Here is a 24621-nt window from a genome sequence, read left to right as displayed (position 1 = left end):
TCTGTTGGTTCCAATGAGCTCAGTTGAGTTAGAGGAGTTGGAGGATGCTCTCAATTTTTATTTCGAGCTTCCAGTTTGAGCTCCAAGAATCTTGGAGAGAGTGTCTATTGATGGTAAGTCACCCTGTCAAGTTCATTCATCATCTTTCATCATTAGGATCACTTTGGTGTTGTCAGATTTTGATTCTAATGCCTTTTCGGTTGTTTTCGCAAAATGGGTGAATTATTATTATTCATATAAATACGCCAAGGTTGCTATTTTTGATAGTGTTGTTGGTTGGTCACTTCAGTATCATAGCTCGTTGGAACTGAGACGAAAAGTTTTAATCCATGGGAGCAAGAAAAAGTGGCCTTACATGTCAAAATTTTAAGTTATGGTGGAAAAAGTCATGTTGGGAGCCAAAAGCAATTAATAAATGAGATTATAATGGCACTTTATTATATTTTAATGTTGTGTGCAAGAAGCTTCTTAAGTGAAGTTCACTTGGGAAACTTTGTGCCATTTGGAGATTATAAATATAAGTCCATTTGATGAGTAAAGCATCCAATTATTTGAATATCTTATTTTGCTCTTATTGTTGTTGTGACATTTCTGAGTCTAAAGTTTGTGCCCTTGCTGAAGTATAAGGATTTGGGATCTACAGCTGAAGTATTGTACATTTAATTTTGAGAATCCACAGCTGAGGTATTGTGGACTTTTGAGTTTTATTATCGTCTCCTCTTTCTGTATTAACTGTGGCTAAGGAGCATTTATACAATTGAATATTATAATTTCTCTATTGCTGGTCTAGGGTTTAATCTACAGATTGGAGTTTGTTTTGAGCAACATTTGTAAGAGTAGATTATGAGTGCCAGATTGAAATTGGACCAGGTGGCTTTCAGTTTGACTTTGCAATTACATTCTACAGCAAAGACCATGTTCTTAATTTGTAAAATTCAGTTTATATTACATAAGTTGAAAGTAAACAAGCTGGCTTCAAATTTTGATTTATAATCAGCCAACAATTAAATTTCCTTTCATAATATTGCTATATGGTTTGTTCATAAATGAATTCAGAAGCTGGTGTGAATCATTTTAGAATTGTTTATTGGCATTCGGTATTTATTTATGCAAAACTTATAAGGCCAAAATTAAGAAAATTTGTGATCAGTTTGCTATACATCTTGATATTGTGTTTGAAAATTTAAGACATCATAGATTCAATGGTAATTGGGCTGCTTGTCAAGCGTTTGACAAAATGTCAAACCATCGAAATGTGAAAGAAATTGATGCTTGATTCAACTATAACCAGACAGGATTATTACAACCGGTCCTTACTTCTGCCACGTCAACTATGGAAACGAGGTGCAATCTTCTAAGGATGAATAGATGATTCTCATATTGTCAACACTCATTCAAATACCCAATTGTGGCATTGTGCAAATGAACATTTCCAATTGAAGTTAAGGGTTTGCAGTTAGTTCAAACCAACCTCACACTATTACTTGCAATCAACAAGTATCAGAAGGTATTGACATAAGTTTCAGAGCTTGCAATCAGGGAATATCAACATGCAGAGTTACTAGTAATCTATGCACTCCATCTCTGTAGTTTACATTTTCACAACTTCAATAAACTCAAAAACATAGGTTATGCACAATTTTACAAAGGTTCTAAGACCTTGTACACGTCATCTATGAAATATGACACCTATTCACAGATAGAATCTTTTGTCTTTCATTGTAGTAATCTTTAAAATAACAGGCCAAAGTAAACAAGCTATGCTAACACTTCCATGAATTACCAAAAAAAAAACAAGAATAAATCTTTCTAGCAATATATTTCCAAAGAAAATGGGCATAGATTAGTCAAAAATTACCAGAAGAAAAGGTAGAGTACTAGCTTTCTTGCTCTAACTCATCAAATAAAGGCTAAAAGGTGGTCATATAAAAATACCTTTCTCAAGACAAACACCAAGTACAGGTATGCTGCCTCCCATTCGTCCTCTGATAGTGTCTCTGCAAAAGAGATCAAAATTAATCATTTTGAGTCCATGTGAACATATGGCACAAACAGAATCTCAAAAGAGCTCAATTTAACAAACACATAATCTGATAATTCTATAAAAAAATTGGGAAAAAAGGCTTTTGCCATGGATACTAGTCTTTTATTAAGAGAAACAACTTGTATGACCTATGCATTCCTAAATATATTTCCATTGCTCTCAAAACCATACGATAAGAACTAACTTTATGTAATGTTCCTTGTTTTTTAGACCTTCAATGGAGCTCTTAGCTTTTCATTTTCTGAAGGCTAAGTGGAGAAATAAGGAGAAATAAATTAAATTAAAGTCAATAAATAAATAAATCTAAAGGCGATTTTATATTTATTAATTTAATTTTCTAGAAGCACAACTAATTATTGTATTGGAAAGGGAGAAGCTTATAGAGAGTGCAATTAAATAATATTTTATTTCCTTCTAAAAGGGTGAAGGAAAAGAATAAATAGAGGCAAGAGCTTTATTGTTAGGCATCCGATTATTGTCAATTGCATTTGATATGAACTTGGTAGAAGAAACTAAGGGTTTCTCATTTCAGTTAGCCATTGGAGAGCATCAATTCTTCAGTGTTGCAACCATTTGAGGGGGTGAAATATCTATTAAATTTGGCATTTAGGAGAGCTTCATTCTGGAATTCTATTTGTGCTTAAAGTTAAGGATTAACCAAAGGGTTTGAAGAATATTGAAGGACTATTGAGTGCAAACTTAAATATTCATCTTTGGTAGCCATTAGTAATCATTTTTTCTTTGCTGCTACAGTATGTGTGAACAGTGCCACGCTATAGTATTTATGCTTGATTATGATTACAACTTTCATCTCCATCCATTGGTCATCACTATTAACAAGTTCCTCTTGCAACTATTAGTAGTTAGCATTGTAATTTGAGGCATATAATTTTGCTGTTATAAGCAATAACTCAAAATTACATTTGACATTGTTGTAGTCATTATTGTAAGCCCATTTGTTTTGGCAAATTCATAGCAAAATTGTACCTGAGAATGAATTCAACAAAGGAAATATATGTTGCATACCATTTGTTTGTATCTAATAGCATTTATGATCAGCATAATAGTTGTATGCCAATTGTTTGTCAAAATGTCAGTTGGTTGTAGGTATGCATTCCATATCTAGTTTCCATATATATACATTGAAAATACTAAAAGGAACTGCACTTGCATGTTAGTTCATTGTAAGAGGTATTGCAATATCATTTGCAAACATTCTGATCAGCATAATAGTTGTATGTCAATTGTTTGCCAAAATGTCAGCTGACTGTAGGTATGCATTCCATATCTAGTTTCCATGTATATGCATTGAAAATACTAAAAAGAACTGCACTTGCATATTAGTTCATTGTAAGAGGTATTGTAATATCATTTGCAAACATTCTGAATTTCTTTGCATCATTCAAACTATATCAAACAATTTGAAACACAAAAAATTCAGAAAAAAAAAAGGCAACATACAAGTGTTTGACAATATTCCTTGAGCTAAAATCAGTTAGTTTGGGCAAGGGATATTACATTGGTATCAGAGCTTGCTTGCAAAGTGAATTACAAAAGAATTTGGTGTTATAACAAGTTGGGGTTATTACACTTTAGGACTCTTAACTTCTTGAAAAGCATCTAAATTGATGGCTTGGATTTGGGTTCACATACAAGTTTGTGGAATAGGTTCACTTGTATAGCAAGAATTTGAAATGGGATTAGGGTTTGTCAGTACAAAATTATTATATATATAGTACCTTAATAGATTTAAAAATAAATTATATTATTGAAAACCATAGTAAAACATAAATAATATTTATAAAAACTTTAGTAAAAAAGATTATTTATTAAAATTATATAATATAATGTATAATTGTAAATTTATATATATTTATAATATTAAAGTTGAGACTACATATATTTTAGTCGATAAAGTAACAACTTACATAATACATTGTAGACGAAGTAAATATGTATCTCAGTTTAATAATAAGTACTTACTAAAATCCCAATTATAAACTTCATTCACTATTGAAAACTATAAAGTTAGCATTTACATTACAAGCACAAGAGACCCTTATATACAGTTTGCAAATGATTGTATTGCAAAGTCAAGATACAAATCAGGCGTTTGAACTAGAATCGGTTCTAGCATTATCCTTAGCCTTATCCATTGATTCCATGAAAGCAATGATAAGAAAATTGACCTAAACCTTGTTAGTGAGCCGCCCAATACCCATTCATATTTATCCGACTAAATGGCTATTCTGTTGTAGAAAAGATAGTTGTCGGTATTTAGTCATGATTCAAAATGTTACCAATGTTTGCTATTTATTTGCAAGTGACAGATCACGAATTGAACTAACAACGTACCCGAACCCAATTCAAACTATACCTAGTCCTAGATTTGACCAGAAAATCCCCGAAACCGGTAACATAGCAAAATATATACATTGCATACTTGTAAACTTTTGTCACATGCAACTATTATGTCAAGACCACAAATCTTGAAAAAGAGTGAATTTCAAGTTAGATAATACATATTGGTGGGGTGATCATTCTGCTATGTCGAGTTCTATTGTATATCTTTGGTGTTTATCTAGCCAAAAACCAATCTTATCATGAACAGAGATTCTCATAGAAAAACATGATAAGCATAGATACACACTGGCTTTGCTAAACAAAAAATCCTTCGACATTTCTTGTGCAAATACTAGTGTAACATAGGGACGTGTCCCCACCAAAAGAACCCAAATGACTTTGAAATGAGGATGCACTGGAGACGTAGGGATGTCATTCCAAGGTCTCCAACAACACCACCAATTTGTTGTCATTCTAGTGGAAATGGAGGATGTCCCAATGTCCCTTAAGGAGATAGGACGGGAACGCATCCCTCAACCCCTCCACAGAATGTATAGGCATCCCCCATCCAAACAAATATAATAAAGTTAAAATATATTTTAGATATCCTATTGATCGTATTGAATATCATATCATGTTGCTCAATGTAATCATCTTTATGATAAGATACTTGTACTTTTGATATCTATGACTATTATTTAATATTTATCTAATAGAAGTTAGAACTCTTCCATTTGTTGAATCGAGTATTTAAAATTTTAATATTATTGTTCAATACTCAATGTTCAATGTTCAATGCAATGTTCAAGTATTTAAATTTTAGTAAATTAGTAATATACATCTTTGTGTCTTGTATTAATATACATCTTTTCATAACTAGCATTTTAAGCACCACATGTATAGTATATAGTACATACACACCCCATCCTTGCCGCCCGCACCATCATCCCCCTAACGTCCCCAAATCGAGGCCCCTCTATCCCCCCTACTTGGAAAATTGTCCTGACATCCCCCAAGGCAATGTAACTATGACAAATACAAAACAACTTGGAGTCAAATTTCAAACAAAAAACAACTTGTTTCTTTGTCACAGCAGGAGATCAAACATAGCATCCCATATAATAGCTGCACTACTTAACAAACAAACAAATAAAATTTACTGTTAATTAGCAGCAACCGGATTAAGAAATAGGTGCACCATCACATGATTCTCCAATGAGAATGTCTATGCTAAAAGACATGACCGCTAAAGACAAACATATAAAAGAGATTTACACCACCAACCTAAAGGCATTGAAGGCTGTGTGTGTGTGTGTGTGTGTCTGTGGGAAGAGCCCAACAGGGGATCAATTCTGATCACTGATAAATTACTGAATTTTGTAAGTAATGTAAGAAATTATATTAGAATTGATATTGGTATACAACACTTCATATTTAATATGGTTATAATGATCTGACACATACTTCTAATGTTAGTAAGTCAATATTTATAACAGTATTTCAGAGTGCATATATATATATATATATATATATATATATATATATATATATATATATAGGTATGTTGATTTATCTAAGTCATGATGTATCTCTTTATGTATCTATGATAATACTTCTATATATTCTTTATAATTGGTATCTCACAAGATTGGGTAAGGACATATATCACAAATCCTTGAGGGAGATGTCCCAAAATAGGCATACATACGTGTTCCTGAAACCTGGAGGTAGCCTCATCTAGATTGCTTTCCAAGTGCCCACTGACAAGTAATTCCCCATTGTTCTCAAGGTTATTGATTGGGAGATGAATAGGAATTTTGGGACTGAGTATGTTAATTATCACATGTATTAAGGATCCTAAAATGTTTCCATGGCGAACTAAATTTCATGACATAGTTAAGTATGTTCATCTTTCAAATTTAAGCAGATTCCCAGCAGGGGACATCACATTCTTGTTTTTAAACCATTCCTTGAGTCCTTAGCTCTGGTGGTTGGCAATGCTATCATTAGAGTTTTTTGCTAATATCTTTGTATGACAAAAAAGGTAGGGAAGATGCATTTTGAGGCATGGAAAGGTCGTTGGGGTCTCTAGACAAATTGGAGCAGAATTTATGACAATTTCATGTCAAAGAAAGATTCGTGGATGATTTGAAGCATGCCTCAAGGGAGGAATAACGATTACAACCAATAATGAGTGTTCTTTAGACATGGTAAGCAGATTTACACTCTAGGGTTCAAATAAAATTGATGAAGATTGATCTCTAATCAAACCTGAAGCTCAAGTGCCATAGCCTATATAGACAAAAACTGGATGTATGGACTCTTTCGGTGATCTCTTGTTGGACATTAATAAATTTATCTTATCTTATCTCTGCAGTTCAATTTAGAAAAGTAATTGTGATGCCAAAGGTTAATAAATTACCCATGAGATAGGTGCAGACAATCTGTGTAATAAACTGTCCTTAAATTTTTGATCAATGCTTATGCAATCTGTAGTGTACAATTTCGTCAAACAGTTTGCAGACCACTTGGATTAATCTTAAAATGCTTTGTACTGATTACTGTTATGTGAGATTCTGAGGTCTATTAAGAAGTGCATACATTCATAATGTAAACAGTTTGAAGGCACAATCATTGAATGAACAACTTACTGCTGTACTTTCAAAATTTTATAACAGAACTTTCCAATGTAAACTCAGTACAGGAACAGTACACCTTCAGGCTTTAAAAAATTAAATGAGACTCCAAATATACAATGAGATTCAAAAGGTAAATTAAGGAATACTGATTCTGTTCAATTCAGCACAGAATAGATCTAAGAGTCTGATGTTACAGACCTCTGGTTATGCTGAAACTGCTGGAAGTGCTACTTGCCGTAAGAGGATAACATGTGCTAGCCATACACAGTGCTGTAACCCATTGACTGTTCTGGTCTACTCTCCACGACTATTTTCCTTCCTCCTCCAATGACGTGGGCCTACTGTAAGCAACCTTCCTCACGATTTCAAGTAACCCGACCCGTCAGGAAACTGTGCGATGATTCAGACGCGAATGATTTAACTGCCCGCCAACGATCTCAGTTTGTGCACATTTGAAGAGACTGTTACGGGCGTGCCAAGGGCAACTCGGCATTCAAACTCGACGCTCAGACTGTACTATGTTCCACGCAAATGTCCATCTGCACATATAACATTTGGCAGGGGTTTCAACCCGAAAAGGGCTCTCAGCTTCACACTGTTGCTATGACGTTCGAATGGCACAATATACATCCGACAATGTTATCAAACGCCTGCCCACCAATTACCCCGACCTACTGGAAGTTACCATTCACCATTTCCAACCCTGTTAATGAACGTGGCAGTTACAACTTCGAACCAGCACCCGACCTCTCGAAATTTATACCACGTGAAAGACAACATTCTCCAAAAAACGTCCAACTGGGTCTCAATTCCGACTGTGCTCACAAGACAATGTCTGCTACAAATATCCACAGAAACACCACGATTTGCAAACATTTGCTATACCACCAGTTCCATTGTTCTTCGAATACTAAATTGGAAATGACGCCTATTACTGAATGGAAAGCACAGAACAGTAGATACTGAAAATGCCAAGGTCACACATTCGCTTCATACCTGATTTTTCCATTCTTGATTCATTCAACCTTCTTATTGCCGATTTCTGCCCAATGTCTTATACGAAAATTTAAAGGAGGCCTTGGGTATCGTCCAGCTCCTTATGTGTCTCCAGACTTGAGGGGTTTCGTCCTCAAAGTCACAGTCCAGTCACATTAAAGCAACCAGGATTCAGAATATTTAATTCATAAATTTTCTTGTCTGTTAATCCCAATGCAAGCACGTGCTTAAATAGCTTTGGAATGAGGGAAAGTACAAAGTACAAGAAATGTGAGATTAATTGACATTTTCGTCCTGTAGTCACTTAAAGCTATTATAAAATAAATAACTTTTAAAACATTAAAGTGACTTAGCGCTGCTCATTAAATAAAGTTCTGGAATAAATTAAATTAAATTACTCATTGTGACTGGAGAGCATCCTCCGTGAAAAATGATATTAATCTATCCGGATGTGGAGATAGATTAATTCTGCCACCCGAAACTAAAATCGAGAAGGGGACATGACAATCTGCTTAGTTTTAGATTGTTTTAAACACCAAAGTCTAACCAGGGAAAATCATGTTTTGCCAACAGCTGGCTCAGGGCTATGGCCTAAGTATTCTATAATGTGCAGTGTAAGGAAACTTATATTTGTTCTATTATTTTCATTTGTAAAATAGAGAAATAAATGAAAACATTGTAAATCCTCTAAATTATGTAAAAAACAAACTTTTTGAAGTGTTTTGGTACCCCCATACCCTACCACAGTAGGTTACAAACCCCATACGCTACCATGGTAGGCTAAAACCACATAAGGGTTTTTGGGGGACAGCTCAACAACCCCTTGGCTTCCATTAAGGTGGTGGCAAGAACCTTGAGCCCCATTGTACTCTTATGAAGGGGTGGTGTGTATGAGTCTATACACACACACAGAATCTACCACCCCACCTCAACCCACCAGCTCTACTCATGCCATCTCAATCAATGGTGCCACATTTCAGCCACTTAAGTGGTACTCAGCAGCCAACAGGGTGATAGACCCCTTTATGCAAGTTTCAATTTTGAAGGGAAACTTTGAGATACATTTTCTTACTCATCTAGTACTATTTATCCAAAGAACTTTTCTTGAAATTGGGTACTATTTTGTTCTCTTTCCAATGGTGCCAGCTATTTTCTGTTTAGAGTACTTGTTTTTATTCAAGTTCAGTTTTATTAACACCTTTGTTGTTTGGTTCTCATTTTTTTTGTTTTAGAAGGGCCATAGCTTGTGCATGTGAACTCCTTTTTGGGTCCAATTTCTTCATTTAAGTGCACAATTTTCTATGTCCTTCAAATTTGTTTCTTTTATTTTCTCACTTTGTGGCAGAAATATATTTTTCAGCATTTAGTCATTTTGAACATTGTAAGAATCCGTTCTAAGCATTTTCAGATTCGTAAATACACTACAATAAAATGCTACACTATGTCTTTGCTTTGGGGAATTTTAAACATCTCACTATGCCATTATTATATTTGCACTATTTTAGAAAGTGTCATGTGATGTTTGTTGTAGGTATCATCTACCTTCGTGTGTGTGTCATGTTATACACAACTTTCTAGTTGCAGGTACTTCACGTTGAAGTTTCTAACATTGCTTCTTCCCCTTCATGCACTACCATGTTGTGAAAAAAATTCAATGGACCTCCACTCCATCAACATTGGAGTATATTTTACTGTTTGCACTTATGCTAATGCTTCTCTTGTTTGGTTTTGGAGTAATCTATGACTGCAGTGCTTGTTCCTACATACGAAGCAGATGCAATAACTAACTGCCCACACACACCAATGGGAAGGAACACAACATAGAGACTTTCTTCAACATATGGAAGTCATTTTCTTTGACCTGTAAGTATTTCCGAGCCCACTGACACCTGCATTTTTTACTACCAAATTATTGCCTTGTTGAAACATATTGGTGTGAATACACTATCTATGCATTGTTCAAATATGCTTCCTTGTGGTTATTGTCGTGTCAATTATTCCTGGTCAAAATCTTGTACAGGTGATTGGCACTATCAAATCAGTTGATTATGTTCCTCCTGTCATGCTATTTTATTTAATCATCTCTAACTGAAATACATGTCAAGATTTAGTTAAATCCATTTATTATAGATGTCTACATTTAATTATTTCCACCTATCATGCATTGCCGAGGTTTATATAGACCCAGGCTTGTTTGTACTCTCTAATTCATCTATTATTCAAATAAGCATTCCATTCATTATTTCTCTAAGCCCCTTCATTAGCTTGTTATTTCGATTTTCTTGTGGAAGGTTTGCTGGCTTGACAGTTCCTGGATCTGTGGAATATTTCATGATTCCTAATCAAATACAGCTATGTCAAGCACACTCCCTCACAGGTTTTGATATCTTGGAGAAGGTTCATTAATGTTGTCCAAATTGCCCAAATTTTAAAATTCGGATTTTAATTATGTTTACAATTCTTGCTTTCCTAGCACATAAATAATCAATTGACTGCTAAAAGTTATTGATTGTTTTTTTATCACTCAATTACTATACCAATCTCAATTATATTAATTGATTCTTAGTTACTGATTGTGATCTATGCAAAAAAAATTGTGAAACCCTTACAAATGTCACTTTTTTTAGTTATTGCAACTAGTGTTAAGTAATTTTTTCAGTAATGCATTGCTAGAGAGACAACATTTTAGATAGATCAATATTCATTCAATCATATTTTTTAGTACAATTGTATATGTTCAGAATATTTTTTATTACAATCTAGGAATCAACTTGAATTCAATTTCGTCTAGTTTTCGTTGTAAGAATGAATAATTTGAGGCTCAATTACAAGAGTTATGCGTAGGTACTCTTCTAACACCTCTCTACACACAACTATTAGAATTGTAGAAGCATAAATCGTTTTAGGAATAAATCGGCAAACCAGAGTAGGATGTTTTGAATAAATTAGGCAAAAATTTCCATTTATAAAAATATTGTGAAGAACCACTTTCATTTTAAATTGAAGATATTTCCACAGCATAGATGATAAAGGACATAAAGCACTTGTGCAACCTCCTCCTGATATATTTTTAACTTGGAGGACTCAAAAGTTTTAACAATATAAATTTCAATCATGCTATGATTTGAAATGGCACCAAAATATGATGTGGGCTTTCCTATTTTTCAAATCAGAATGAAGATTTCTTCGCAAAATATTGTCATTAAAAGAAAACTTTCATATTTATATAAGTAGAATTCATTTGTGATATTGCTAGATTTCATTTGTGTAGTTTGTGTCAAGCTCATTGACCCAAGTTCCATGAGTAGCAGTTTACAAGATTCCATCTCTCATGAGAATGAATGGAACACTTAACACTCATTGCATCTAGGTGATGTTCATAGAGGTGAAGCATCACAGCTTTCTAGAGGTCACCCATCCCAATACAAAAGTGCTTAAGCACGAAGTTTCTTCCCAAGTTAAGCCCACTTGCTTGCAACCTCCTTCGCAAAATCAACAACCAATGTTGTTCCTTATGAACCATTTACTAGAAAGCTACTTAAGTTCATCAATTGAAAACTAGAAGATATTTTCCACAAGTTCATTTGGAATATTGCTATAGGGACTCATCTATGTTGTTTCTGAGTCAAACCCATTGACCCAAGTTTCATGAGTAATGGGTTGACAAGAAGCCATTTCTTATGAGACTGAATGGAATACTTAGCACTCATTGCATCTAGGTAGTCACTAGGACTTCCTAGGTGGTCACCGATCCCAGTGCTACTCCAACTAAAGTGTGCTTAACCACAAAGTTTCCTCCAAGGTTAAGACCACTTTGCTTGCAACTTAATTAACAAAACCTTCAACAAGTATTGTGCCTTAAAAAACAATACAAGAAAGCCTCTTAAGCACATCAATTGATAAGTAGGAGATGTTTTCCATAGTAAGTCAAATTGTGATGTTGCGATCACAATTGAATTGTGTAGTTTATGAGTCAAATTCACTGGCCCAAGTTTCATGAGTAGTGGGTCACAAGAACCCTTCTCTCATAAGAATGAATGGAAAGGTTAGCACACATTACATCTTCTAACCAAAACTTCTAGAAAGGTCACACATCCCTGTACTACTACAACTCAAACACACTTAAAAATGAAGTTTCCTCCACGATAAAGCCCACCTTGCTTGCAATCCCATTTGCAAAACCTTCACTAAGTGTTGTGTAGTATTAACCATTCATTAGAAAGCCCTTAGGGCTTAATCACATTAACTAATAAGTAGGAGAATTCATGTTCAAGAATTCTTTAAAGCTCCTTTTTATTATGTATAATCAATAGACAATTATACAAAGTTAGCCTAATATACACATATCAGAAGTGATATATACACATGTATATATACCAAAACAATTTTATATATGTTGAACTTAGAGACTGCATTGCTCAACTACTTAATTTTAACTTCAAGTAATTTTATTAATTGTCAGAATTTATAATTTACAAGGTTAAAATGATTATAATGATTATTGTAGGGTCCTTTGTTTTCTCCAAAAAGAAATAAGGTAAAACTTTCTTACCCTTCTCTTTAAGATCACCGCAAAAATAAATAGGGCAGCTTTGTTACAGCCTTCTTTTGTTTCATGTTGGAACAATTTAAATATTTGAAATTTATATAAACACAATCAAGGTTAAAAAAGAAATAGTATCAATCAAGCTATACCCTATATTCAATGTAGAAACAAAGGAAAATTTTGTTTGTTATTGTCAATCTCTCATGTTATTTCCTCACTTCGTAACACTCGAGACTTTGCAAAACTTTTGGCCCAATTTTCCTATTTGCATCTTCAGCGTTGCTCGTCGATCTCCTAGAGGATTATGTCATGTTGCAAGTTTTTCCAGTCGTTGCTTTTACAGTTTCTGTTAGTTTCCCACATTATTTTTGCTGATTAAAATTTTCTTTCTGCCAACTAATTACCTGATAAATTGCAAAAAAATGTTGAAAGTCACAAAATCTCTTGATCCTTTGGGGAATAAATCACTGTACATGCTAAACTCCTGATTGGTCATGTATAACTGTGATTTTGTTTGTAATTGTCAATCTCTCATGTTATTTCCTCACTTCGTAACACTCGAGACTTTGCAAAACTTTTGGCCCAATTTTCCTATTTGCATCTTCAGCGTTGCTCGTCGATCTCCTAGAGGATTATGTCATGTTGCAAGTTTTTCCAGTCGTTGCTTTTACAGTTTCTGCTAGTTTCCCACATTATTTTTGCTGATTAAAATTTTCTTTCTGCCAACTAATTACCTGATAAATTGCAAAAAAATGTTGAAAGTCATTGACAAAATCTCTTGATCCTTTGGGGAATAAATCATTGTACATGCTAAACTCCTGATTGGTCATGTATAACTGTGATTTTTTTCCATTTTCTACTTCTATGCTAGTAATATATTAATAGTCAATAATAACTAAAATTTTGAAACTGCATTATAATATTAGTTATAAACCCCCGTGAAAGGGCAATCTATATTAGTGCTTAATAATGATAATTTTAAAATTTAGTGTATAATATTAATTTGATAGTTGATCTCATAAAAATTCATGGGTCAAGGCATGCAAAGTGCTCAAGTCGTAAAACCATAATTTAATATGATTGAAGCACTATCTCGCATGCCCCCGACAATTTAGGATGATCTAAGCACATTTGAATTTTGCTGATTACAGCCATTGCTCTGCACTCCTCTGATTAAGGTTTTCCAAAGGTTGGAAAGAAAACTACAGGGACAAAATTACAATTTTTTTCAAGCCAAACCCTCATTACCTTCACTTTCATCCTAGAATCAACCCTTTTTCAGAGTGATTGATCAATTTTGAGTATTTTTGTAGGATTTTGAAGGTTTCGCAGTGTTTTTTAAATGTTTTTTTACAGATTTTAATGCACTTTAAATGCAAAAAGGTTGCTGAAAATCATGTCAATGATTGGTCAACGATTTTTTCATAAATCAGAATTTCTTTAAGGGAAAAATCAACAAACTTAGGGATTTAGGATTAGTCAAGTATAATTGGTATTCTTGGCAAAATTACACTTCTATGATTAGAAAATTATTTAATTACTTTAATGGTCATCTATGCAATATATTATAGATAAGATCATTTCCTCAATTCCTTATGAGAAACTTTCTATTTTGTACACTTGTAAATTATTTATAATGATAATCTTGATCATTTGTCAATACATCAAATATTTTTACCAATTACTCTCCACTACTATGGTATCAGAGCCAAGTTACAATGTTTGATTGAAATTTTTTTATTTTTGGAAAACAAAATGTTTTGGGGGTGTAATGTTTTGTGCCAACTTGCATGATGTATTTTCACATTTTTCAAGGTTGTTTGTGTTATCGTTTTACTCAAGGACTTGTGGCTCCTCTTTGGTGGCTCATTTCTGCGTTTTTTGGCTGCATCTATGTTTTCTATCCAAAAATGTGGCCCTTTCTTTCCATAAAATGGTGGCTTTCTGGACTTCTTTTTTGGAAAAAGTGTATGCTTCAACCATGTTTTAGGATCATTCTCCCCCCTACAACTTCTGACATGAATGCAACTGTATTTCACAAGTCTCTATCTGCATTTCATCCTTTCTACAACTTGATTTTTTAATCACAATCTTTTGGCTTTTTTCCTGTCTTTTACAGACATTTTTTGCATCATTTTCTAGCTACACAAGGTTTGTAGACGCCATTTTGTCAGCCTTGGCACTCATTTTCGACCATTTTTTAGTTATTTTTATTCTTCAATTAAAGCTTGTCTATCATTTTTTACCTTCTTCTACATCCAGCTAGGGTTTCCTTCCAAACTTTGAATTCCTTTGCTGGTTTTAAAATCTAATAGCAAATTCATTGCGGGTTTTTCAAAACATCAACTAGGTCATTGTTAGAATTTTGTAGGTGTTGATTTTCATGCCTCAAATTTCAAAATAGCCAAAAATTTATTTTGATTATAGATTCCTTGTGAGTTTTTTGAGATCTCCTCTGGGTTTTTGTTAGGTTTTTTAAGGTTAGTTGGAAATTTTTCTCATAATCTATGCTAGTTGTATATTATTATTTCTGAAGTTTATACCTACATCTGCATGTATTTTCTACATTGGGATTCGTGTTTCAAATTATGTGTCATTGACTCTTCTTTGACTTTTAGTTTTTTGTGCACACTTGGAAGTAGCGCATGCTAGCAATCTCCGAATATCACTACCTAAATAAGCTAGTTTTGGTCACAAAGACTTGTCCTGCCACAACCCAAGAAGACCGAGATAAGTTTGATAAGCGGAATCGAGAAGTTGTCATGCTTCTCAAGCTCTCCATCACAAATTATCAATTGCCTCAAATTCCTTTTAGCAAGTCTGCATCAAACATTTGGAAGCATCTAAAGGAGGTGCATGAGACATTTGATGAAAGTCAAGCATTCTTCTTGAAGAACCAGTCATTTTCCATCATGATGGATGATGCCTATTCTTATAGGAGCATCTCCCAAAGATTGAGGACATCCAAGATCAGCTTGAAGCTATCAGTCAGAAAATGGAGGAAGAAGATAAGGTAGTCATCACCTTGAAGAGTCACTTCAATCTTATGAGCACTTTATAGAAACTCTTGACATTACTTCAACTAATCTTCATCTGAAATTTCTAGAGTTGCGCACCAAAATTTTAAAGAAGGATAGTTCGAAAAAACAATTTGGTACTAACGCCACTTCGTCCTCCTCCAAGCAAGCCTTTGTAGCTAAATCATTTCATAAGGATAAAAGAAAATCTCAATAGAAGGGCTCCAATCAGTATCAAGATGGTTGAAAGAAGGTTCAATGTAACTTACTGACATAAATATGGCCATCTTCTTAAGAATTCGCACAATTGTTTGGCTTCCAAACAACAAAAGAAAGGAAGGTCTCAATCTAGAGCTAGAGTTGTTGAGCACAAAAAGTATAAAGAGTTTTCCTTTGACCTGCAAACCACGTAAAATCATCTGCCTGGTATATAGATTTTGGTCCATGTAACATCCAGATTTTCCAGGTCTAAATTAACATCTAACATATGCATAGAATACGGTTATAACTTCGATTTCATAAGAAGGCAGTTACATCATTCATGTTCATGTGAAGAAGATTTACCGTTAAAGTCAGTTAACAAAAATTTCTTAACTAAATACTTGAAATACCTTTAAATGAAATTACTTCAAAAATTGAAATCACATACCTCGGAACACTAAGACTGAAAGTCAACTAAGGATGCTTTTGCAACCACCCGGATTAGTCCACAATACACTAAACAATTTCATATGACAACTACCATCTAAAAACCGCTATCTTAAAATCAAATTAAATACTTCTATTATTTTAAAATTAGGGCATTGTTTACCTTTGATTCATTTAGGGCTTTTGATACCGCTATCTCACTTAGGGCTTTCAATACCACGGATTCACTTTAGGGCTTCCATGACCATGGATTCAATTTAGGGCTTCCCCGACCACGGATTTAGCTAGGGCTTCCAATACCACTATATCATTTAAGGTTCAAGTTGTCACCCAAATCAATTAGGGCTTCGGATTTCTTTTACTTCAGATTACTTATCTGTGACAATTTCTCAAGGTTAGATAAATACTTATATTCAATATTCATATAAATGAAAAACAATTTCACAAATCAATCCAGGTGTAAAATAATGATAACAATGAATTTAAATCAATTCAATCTTACCTCCTTATAAATAATACTAATAATACCTGTTTCTGATAAACAATTGAATGCATAGCTTATCTCTGTCTAACGCATATCCGACATCTTGAGAGAGGTGAAGCATTGTCAGGGGCTTTACCACCCAACCGCAGACCACAACTTATCCCCACACAATCTTTAACGAGAAAGGCCCTCCCTACTCGGAATTGGCAGGGATCTTCTTGCCATCTACTGGGCTTCCTGATATTTAACTTCACCATATGGCTTGGCAATAGGAGATCACAATAACAGGAATATGCATGAGCTATTAATTAATTCATATTAAAAATGATAAACGTCATTCTATCATTTCGATATTGATTCATATATTATTGATGATTCCTTTCTCTCACCTCATCACCCATCTTCTTGACTACACAGCCGGGTGAGTCCCAGGTATTCTGAATTCTCAGAGCAGACGGCTCTGTTAAGAAGATTTATGTACATCCAGCATTTCACACTTTGTGATTACTTTATTATGTTCTTTAACAATTTTCAAAATTGAATGCTCAATTAATTAAATTAATCACAACTGATTTCTTTGTAACTCCACCTCCTCACCATTTCATGGCATATTCGTCGATGAGTCCTAGGTGTTAGAAACAATCTACAGAGTTCTAATCTTGTTTGGAAAATTCAGACAAACATGAGCATTGATGTGGATTTACGTATTCAATCAAGTATAATACAACTGATATATTTTCAGGGATTCTCGGTGAATGATCTCATATACATTTTTTTTTTAAATGCAAATGGTTAACATTATAAATTGCTCTCTAATATCTGGCTATGGTTGGATACTTAATCAGAGAGAAAATGATTTGAAAAAATATATATTTAAATCTATCCTTAGCTCTATCAATATGTAGCCAACAGCAAAAAGAAAGAAGAACTATGAAATACAACCACAAATAATACATTCAGATAGATTTATTAAATCACGGTTATCATTGTATTTCCATCCTATATCTACATGGGTGATACACGATTATAATTTAAGAACATCATTGATAAAATAAAGAGAGACTTTGTGAACTAAAAATCTATTTAAGTCTACCTGATTTGGTCTGTATTAGACCGGCATCAGTATTGATTCTCATGCAATCAAGACTTCTTGAATCTTAACAACAGTGTGTAATGGCATTAGTAGTGTTGGAGTGCGTTCTTCTAAAGGCCATGGTTGGCAAGTGAAGACTACATGATGCATGAATTCCACATTTAAATAGTCTCCCGCATTACCTCCTGGAATGACTTCAGATGACAATGAGCCCCCAAGCTCTAACTTGCAAAAGGGCGGTGGGCAATGTTCCACAATGAACCTGTGTTCTCTACATATCCTGGTATCTGAACCGAGCTCAACATACATTTCTCCCCAAAACGATTGTTTCAAATGACATTAAATTGTCTCTCCTAATTCTTCGTAACCAACCTCTCTCCCTCATGACTTCCGCCAATTTAACCATGTAAAGCAAACTAATTATAGGATATCGATTAGGTATGAATCCGCCAAAATGCAAGGAATGTTTTTAAAGAAAATCGAATATGAGAGTTCTTGTTTTCCCCTAACCCAACTCACAGGGTAATTAAAAGATGAAAAATTGGAAAGAAAGAGAAAAACGTAGTCAAGAAAATAATAATCAGGTGAATGAAAATATATCCCATGACTTCCATATAAGGGACCAATCGTGGCTATCTGGCTCCCCATCAGTTACAAGAATCTTTTCGACTGCCCAAACAAATATAAGGAAAAAAAATAAGTTGAAAAGAATAATTGGAACATTACAATTTGAAAATAATAATTCAATTATTATAATTCGAACATTACTATTATAATGTACAACTAAACATCATTCTATTAAATTATTTAGGTATAATGATGCCAAATCATTATAATATTTAAATGCACAAATTTAAATCCTTTAAAATAATTTAATTATTTATTACATAACTCAATTATTTTAATTAAAACATTTATTAAAATAACTCATGCGATTCCACAGATGTATTCTGTTCCAAGTCGCTAGGTCCTCTATCTGTCTGCTCAATGATGGTGACACCCTGCCTAATTCTTTTCTGACAATGCTTCCACCCCTTCAACATGCTTCCTGCAAGGAATTTCTCAGTAATTAAATTATTTATTCATAAATAACTATAACAGTTAACCTTTCATCTTAATTCCATGAATTTGCAATTAACGATCAACTAACATGTCATCTTCACTTGAAATCATAACGACTAAATATCAAATTAAATTGAGAAATGACCTCATGTGAACCTCAACGACTATATTTCAAGCTAGGTCAAAAATTGGGATGTAACAGTCCATCTCAGCATGTCACTCACAGATGTGATTGGTTTAAAGAATTTTCTCCCTTTGCTAATTCAGTCATATTTGGAGAAGGTGAAGAGTCTATTGTGGTTGGCAAGAGAAACGTTCCAATACAGTCTAGTGGGATGATTCTCATTTTACTCAATGTGTACTATATTCCTAGCATTAAACTAAACCTACTCAGTGAATTAGATCATGTGGTATTCTCCTCAGCATGATATGGTATTCAATGCACACAAGTGTTCGATTGTTAATCATGCAACATGTACTACTATAGATGTTGGCATTGAGGATCATAATCTATACAAACTTGCTGATACTGGTGATTCTCTTGACCATGCCTTCGCAGCAAAATCATTTTCTATCAGCAATCTTTGGCATCAGCAATATTGTCATCTGAACATTCACTATCTTGCTCAGTTTATTCAGAAATTCAAACTCAGAATCAGCGAGTTTGTAGAGTTTGTCAAGCGAGGAGGCAACACAAAACACCAATCAAGGATGGAGACTCGTGGCAAGCCTCTAAGGTACTAAAGTTAGTCCATGCTGATGTATGTGATCCAAGGAATACTCCTATTATTGGGTACAAGTATTTCTTGCTTTATTTTTTATGATTTCAGTCAAAAAACGTGGATGAACTTTCTTAGATAAAAATCATATGTTTCTTGAATTTCTGAAATATAAGGCCTTAGTAGAAAAACAGTTTGGGTATTCTATTATATCTTTTAGATTTGGTAATGGGGGAATTTTGTTCTACAGCTTTCTCTACTTTCTATGATATACATGGGCATCAAACATCAATTAGTCACACCATACACCACTCAATAAATCAACATTGTAGAATGTCACAACTGTACCATTACAGAAATGGTCAAATCTATGATGGAACAAATAAATGTTCCTAAAAATTACTAGACAAAAGTAGTCTTTAATACGCTTTATGTCCTTAATCGATCTCCTAGACATGCAGTTAAGGGCAAGACTCTTGAGGAAGCCTGGACGCGCAAACACAAGATCAGCCATTTGTTTTGGCTCTTTAGCGTATCTATAGATTCCAAATGCCCAATGCTCCAAATTGGATTCCAAGCATCAAAAGCTTATGTTTACAAAACAAAGTGACAACCATAAGGCTTACTAGAATATAGTGACAACCATAAGGCTTATAGCGTCAAAAGAATATGTTTACAAAATTCTGAGGATCAGCCTTTGAAAGCTTCTGATTTGGGTGTTTTCCTTACATTGGGTTCACCTAATGGGAGGAGTGATGCAGATTTTGTATTTGATGATGCGGTACTAGAATTTCCTTCGGATGATGCTAATCTTCCACCTGTTCAAGATCCTCTTCCACCTCCAACTCCATTTTATTAATCCTCCATCTAATGTTGGCACATCTACTCTCTGGTTTAAATAGTAGGCTAAGACATTCAGTGATCCTTGTCCCAATGAGTTTATTAAGCATAGATTTTCTAAAAACAAGGGAAAGCAACACAATATAGTTAACTTTTCTTCATGGCCAACCTTCAAAGTATTTAAGAACCTTAGACATTTAAATAGGCGACAGGGATTACAAAGTGAGAACAAGCGATGGATGTAGAATACTAGAGTCTCAGAAAAAACAACTTATGGGTTCTCTTTGATCTTCCTCCAGAAAAGAAGCCCATTAGCTGCAAATGAGCGCATATGTAGACAAAACCTTAGATAAATACAAGGCCAAGTTAGTTGCTTGTGGATTTACACAATGGGAGGGAATTGACTATGATGAGACTTTTTCTCCTACTACCAAGAGGAGTTAAATCCCTCTTCTTCTCATCATTGCAGCTCAATTTGAATGGAAAGTCCATCAAATGGATGTTAAGAGTGCCTTCCTCAACAATGAGTTGCGGAAAGAAATCTACATGACACAACCTCCTAGTTTTAAGGTCACTAGCAAAGAACACCTAGTATGTCAACTCAAGAAAGCACTCTATAGACTCAAATAGACTCCTTGAGTATGGTACATCAAGATTGATCAGTACTTAATTTCTCATGGTTTTCACCATATCCCTTTTGACAATAATCTTTACATCAAACACTCTAGTGATGATCTCTTTCTTATTGTCTGTGGATGACTTGATCATTACTGGCAATTTAGCACATTTGATTGCAGGAATCAAACCATACTTGTGCAAAGATTTTGATATGACAAATTTGGGTCTTCTCTATTATTGTATAGGTGTTCAGTTTTGGCAAACTGGTGATAGCATTTTTATTTCCTAGTCTAAGCATATACCAAGAGCTTGCTCAACAAATTTTGAATGTCAAATTGTAAACCTGCTTCCACACATATGGAGGAAGGATTGAAGTTGTTAGCCATCTGATTCTCCTCCTATTATGAAACCACTTTCAAGAAACTAGTGGTCAATCTCATCTATCTCACTACTATGAAACCTAATCTCAATTTTGCAGTAAGCTACATTTCCCAATTCATGACAACCCCCAAGGCTAATCATTGGGTAACAATGAAGTGTGCATTGCGTTATGTGAAGGGCACCTCTAATTATGGACTTTCTTACATTGAGTCATGATCCTAGACTCAGTGGGCACACAAAATCAAATTGTGAAGGTTTGGTTGATGATAAGAAATCAACATTTGGATGTCTTGAGCTTGCAATTTGGTGTAGTCACATGGACTAAGTAAAAAGCAGTAGGCAGTGTCTCTCCCCTTGATAGAAGCAGAGTATCGAGCAACAGTTAAGGTAGCTTGGCTTTGTTGGATGCTTGCGAATATGCAAATATATCACACAGGTTCAAATCCTTGGTTTTATGATAATGAGAGAGTTCTCAAACTGCCAAGAATCTAATTTTCCATTAATGAACCAAACATGTCGGCATTCATTGTCATTACATTCAGCAGTTAGTTGAAGATGGAACAGTTTTCTTGTAGTATGTTCCAATAGCGGATCAGACTGCAAATATTCTCACCAAGCCTCTTGGTATTGACACCACCAAGCTAACCCCTAAATTTAGGAACTTGTCTATGTAAGGGAGGGTATTAGAATATTACTTAATCACTTTAATGATCATCTATGTAATATATTGTAGATAAGATCATTTCTTCAATTTCTTATTAGTAACTTTCTATTTTGTACATTTGTAATGACCGTCTTCAACATTGGTTAGTACATCAAATATTTTTACGAGTTGCTCTCCAATAATAATAACTAGGCTATTGTGCGCACAATCAAATGACATGCCACAAATAGTAAATGGCTTCTTAAATATTGGTTTCAAAATATAAATCTTTTCACTTGTTTCCCTTTTTTATTTTATTTTGATGTGAGACTTCCACCAAGATCCCAATCTCAACGCGCTCTATAACCTCTTGCTTATGTTGGGGACAAGATGTTCTCTTCTATTTCTTTGGTTTTCTTTCTCCCATTCTTTCCTTTCTAACATCCAACCATTTTGAATTAATGAGCGCAAGGAGGATTAGTATGAGATATTTTCTTTAATGTGTCAAATTATTATTTATATTTTCCTTAGGGATTAGCTAGGTGGTTGTTTTCTTCTTGTTCTTCTTGTTTTTCTTGTTTCATTCTTTTCCCCTAGGCATCATTTGGTGTTCTCGTTTTGGCCATCCTTCTACTTTTTGTCAGCACTCCTGTGGACCCTCTTTGTGGTCTTTTGTTGGACAAATAAATTTATCTCATCTTATCAAGATTTAATTTTGTAGTTTTCAAGTCAAACGCATTGACCCACATTTATGTGTAGTGATTCACATGAACTTCTCTCTCATTGGAATTGACAGTCCACTTTGCATACATCACACATCTAGGTGATGCTCACAAGGGTGCAACATTTGGACTTCCCAAGAGGTCATCCATCCCCATTATGTTTTAACTCAAATACACTTGCTAATGGGGTAGCAAGCTAAGAGAGTTTGAAATTGGGGGAACTCCATAGTCTTGTTGTCACATTTGCAAGTGTGCTTGAGTCGGAGTATTATTAGGATGGGTGGCCTCCCAAGAAGTTAGATGCTTCATCCCTATGAATGTCACCTAGATGCAATGCATGCCAAATGGACCATGCATTTGCATCTTGATGGATATGTGTGAAACACTATTCATTAGATATGAGCCAACTAGTACTAGGAAAAAACTATGCAACTGAATCTTGATATAAATATCACAAGGAGTAGTTTAGTACATGGAGAAACTCAGGATTTTCAACCAAAGTTGCAGTTATTTTCTCTTTGACTTAGCCTTTTAAGACAGAAATTTGCAGACTGTGACATCCTCTTTGTTGAACAATTCAAATGGAAAGAAATCAATTCCAGAAATGTTGCCTTGTTTGGCTTCGTGTTTGAGTTTGGTGTTATTTTCTTTGTTTTGGCCATACAATATGTATAAAACATAGTTACACCGCCCTGGGGAACAAGGGGGACAAGTTTCCAGGTAAGTCAATAGGTGGGCTTCAATTTCAGGATGGAAGGGTGATTGGGAGTGAGTGTGTGTGTGTGTGTTGGGGGGGGCGTGTTTGTGCGTGCTATATACTATACATGTGGTACTTAAAATGTTAGTTACAAAAAGATGTATAACAATATAAGACATAAAGATGTAAACAGTAAAACAAGAACTATAAAATGGTAAAACTGAATCACTAAATACTTAAAAATAGAACAATAAAACTTACATAGTCAAGGTACAATGGTATAAAATATCAAAAATATACAAAAATCAGCTATTTATATCAATATATCAAAACAATAATAATAAAATGATATATTCCTGCTTATCTAATAAATTAATATCAAGTGGCATCAGCATTGAATAGAGATTCAAATATGGAGCCTTACGTGCAAAGCCTAACAGGTCAATTCAAGCAACAAGTACCGAATTCAGAATGTGTGATTGATAAAATGTGTTGTGGACATTACTCTAGTTTCATATGTTCAAAACAAGTCCATACCAGGACAAAACCCTCTCATGGACATTTTTGAGAAGAATATTTAAAGAGCTATCTGTGATCTCAAAAGGAGCATTTATAAGAAAATTGGCAGAGCTTAGCTACAATTAAAACATAAGACATTTTTGGTCCTAAAAGTCTGTTTCTTGAAAATAATTTATTTATCAAGATTGAGTTGGCCTTGGGTAAGCCCAAGGTTCATCCTGATTATGCTTCAAACAAAGTGATGAACCCACAATCCAAGATATATTTCCCTGAGCATACCCACAATGGACCCAATCTGTGACCCATACATACACAATAGACTGATCCAAAACAGGTCCGTCCCCAACAACAAGCAAATACAGTAGCAGATTTTAAGAGATCTGTTAATGATTAGATATATCAATAAATAACTTCAAATTGATGTTTTTGGAATTTATCTATGGGCACCATATTCCACTGAAAAAGAGGCCTAAGACGACATTTAATGATGACAGTTTCACCCTTCATCAAAGACAGTTATCAGTGATTGAAGAAAAACTGCCTACCCAAAATACAAATAAAAGGAAATGTTGATGAAAGATGTGTACTCTGTTAAGCTTAGTGCCAAGGA

General features: G+C 34.3%; 1 protein-coding gene across 2 annotated transcripts in view; it reads right to left on the bottom strand.

Moving 5' to 3' along the window:
• The window catches only part of LOC149552882 (mRNA capping enzyme family protein), a 256559-nt gene that overhangs the window by 62916 nt on the left and 169022 nt on the right, over positions 1–24621 (bottom strand). For both annotated transcript variants that reach the window (XM_089788424.1, XM_089788423.1), the window contains exon 13: positions 1936–1997. In XM_089788424.1, the coding sequence (XP_089644550.1) occupies positions 1936–1997 (62 nt within the window). The remainder of the gene's footprint in view (positions 1–1935; positions 1998–24621) is intronic.

The sequence above is a fragment of the Cupressus sempervirens genome, chromosome 6 (genome assembly GCF_028749045.1).
Source record: "Cupressus sempervirens isolate cs-2001-9-10 chromosome 6, ASM2874904v1, whole genome shotgun sequence".
NCBI classification, from domain to species: domain Eukaryota; kingdom Viridiplantae; phylum Streptophyta; class Pinopsida; order Cupressales; family Cupressaceae; genus Cupressus; species Cupressus sempervirens.
Note: the sequence above shows the minus strand (reverse complement) of the source record. Positions and strands in the feature narration are given on the sequence as shown.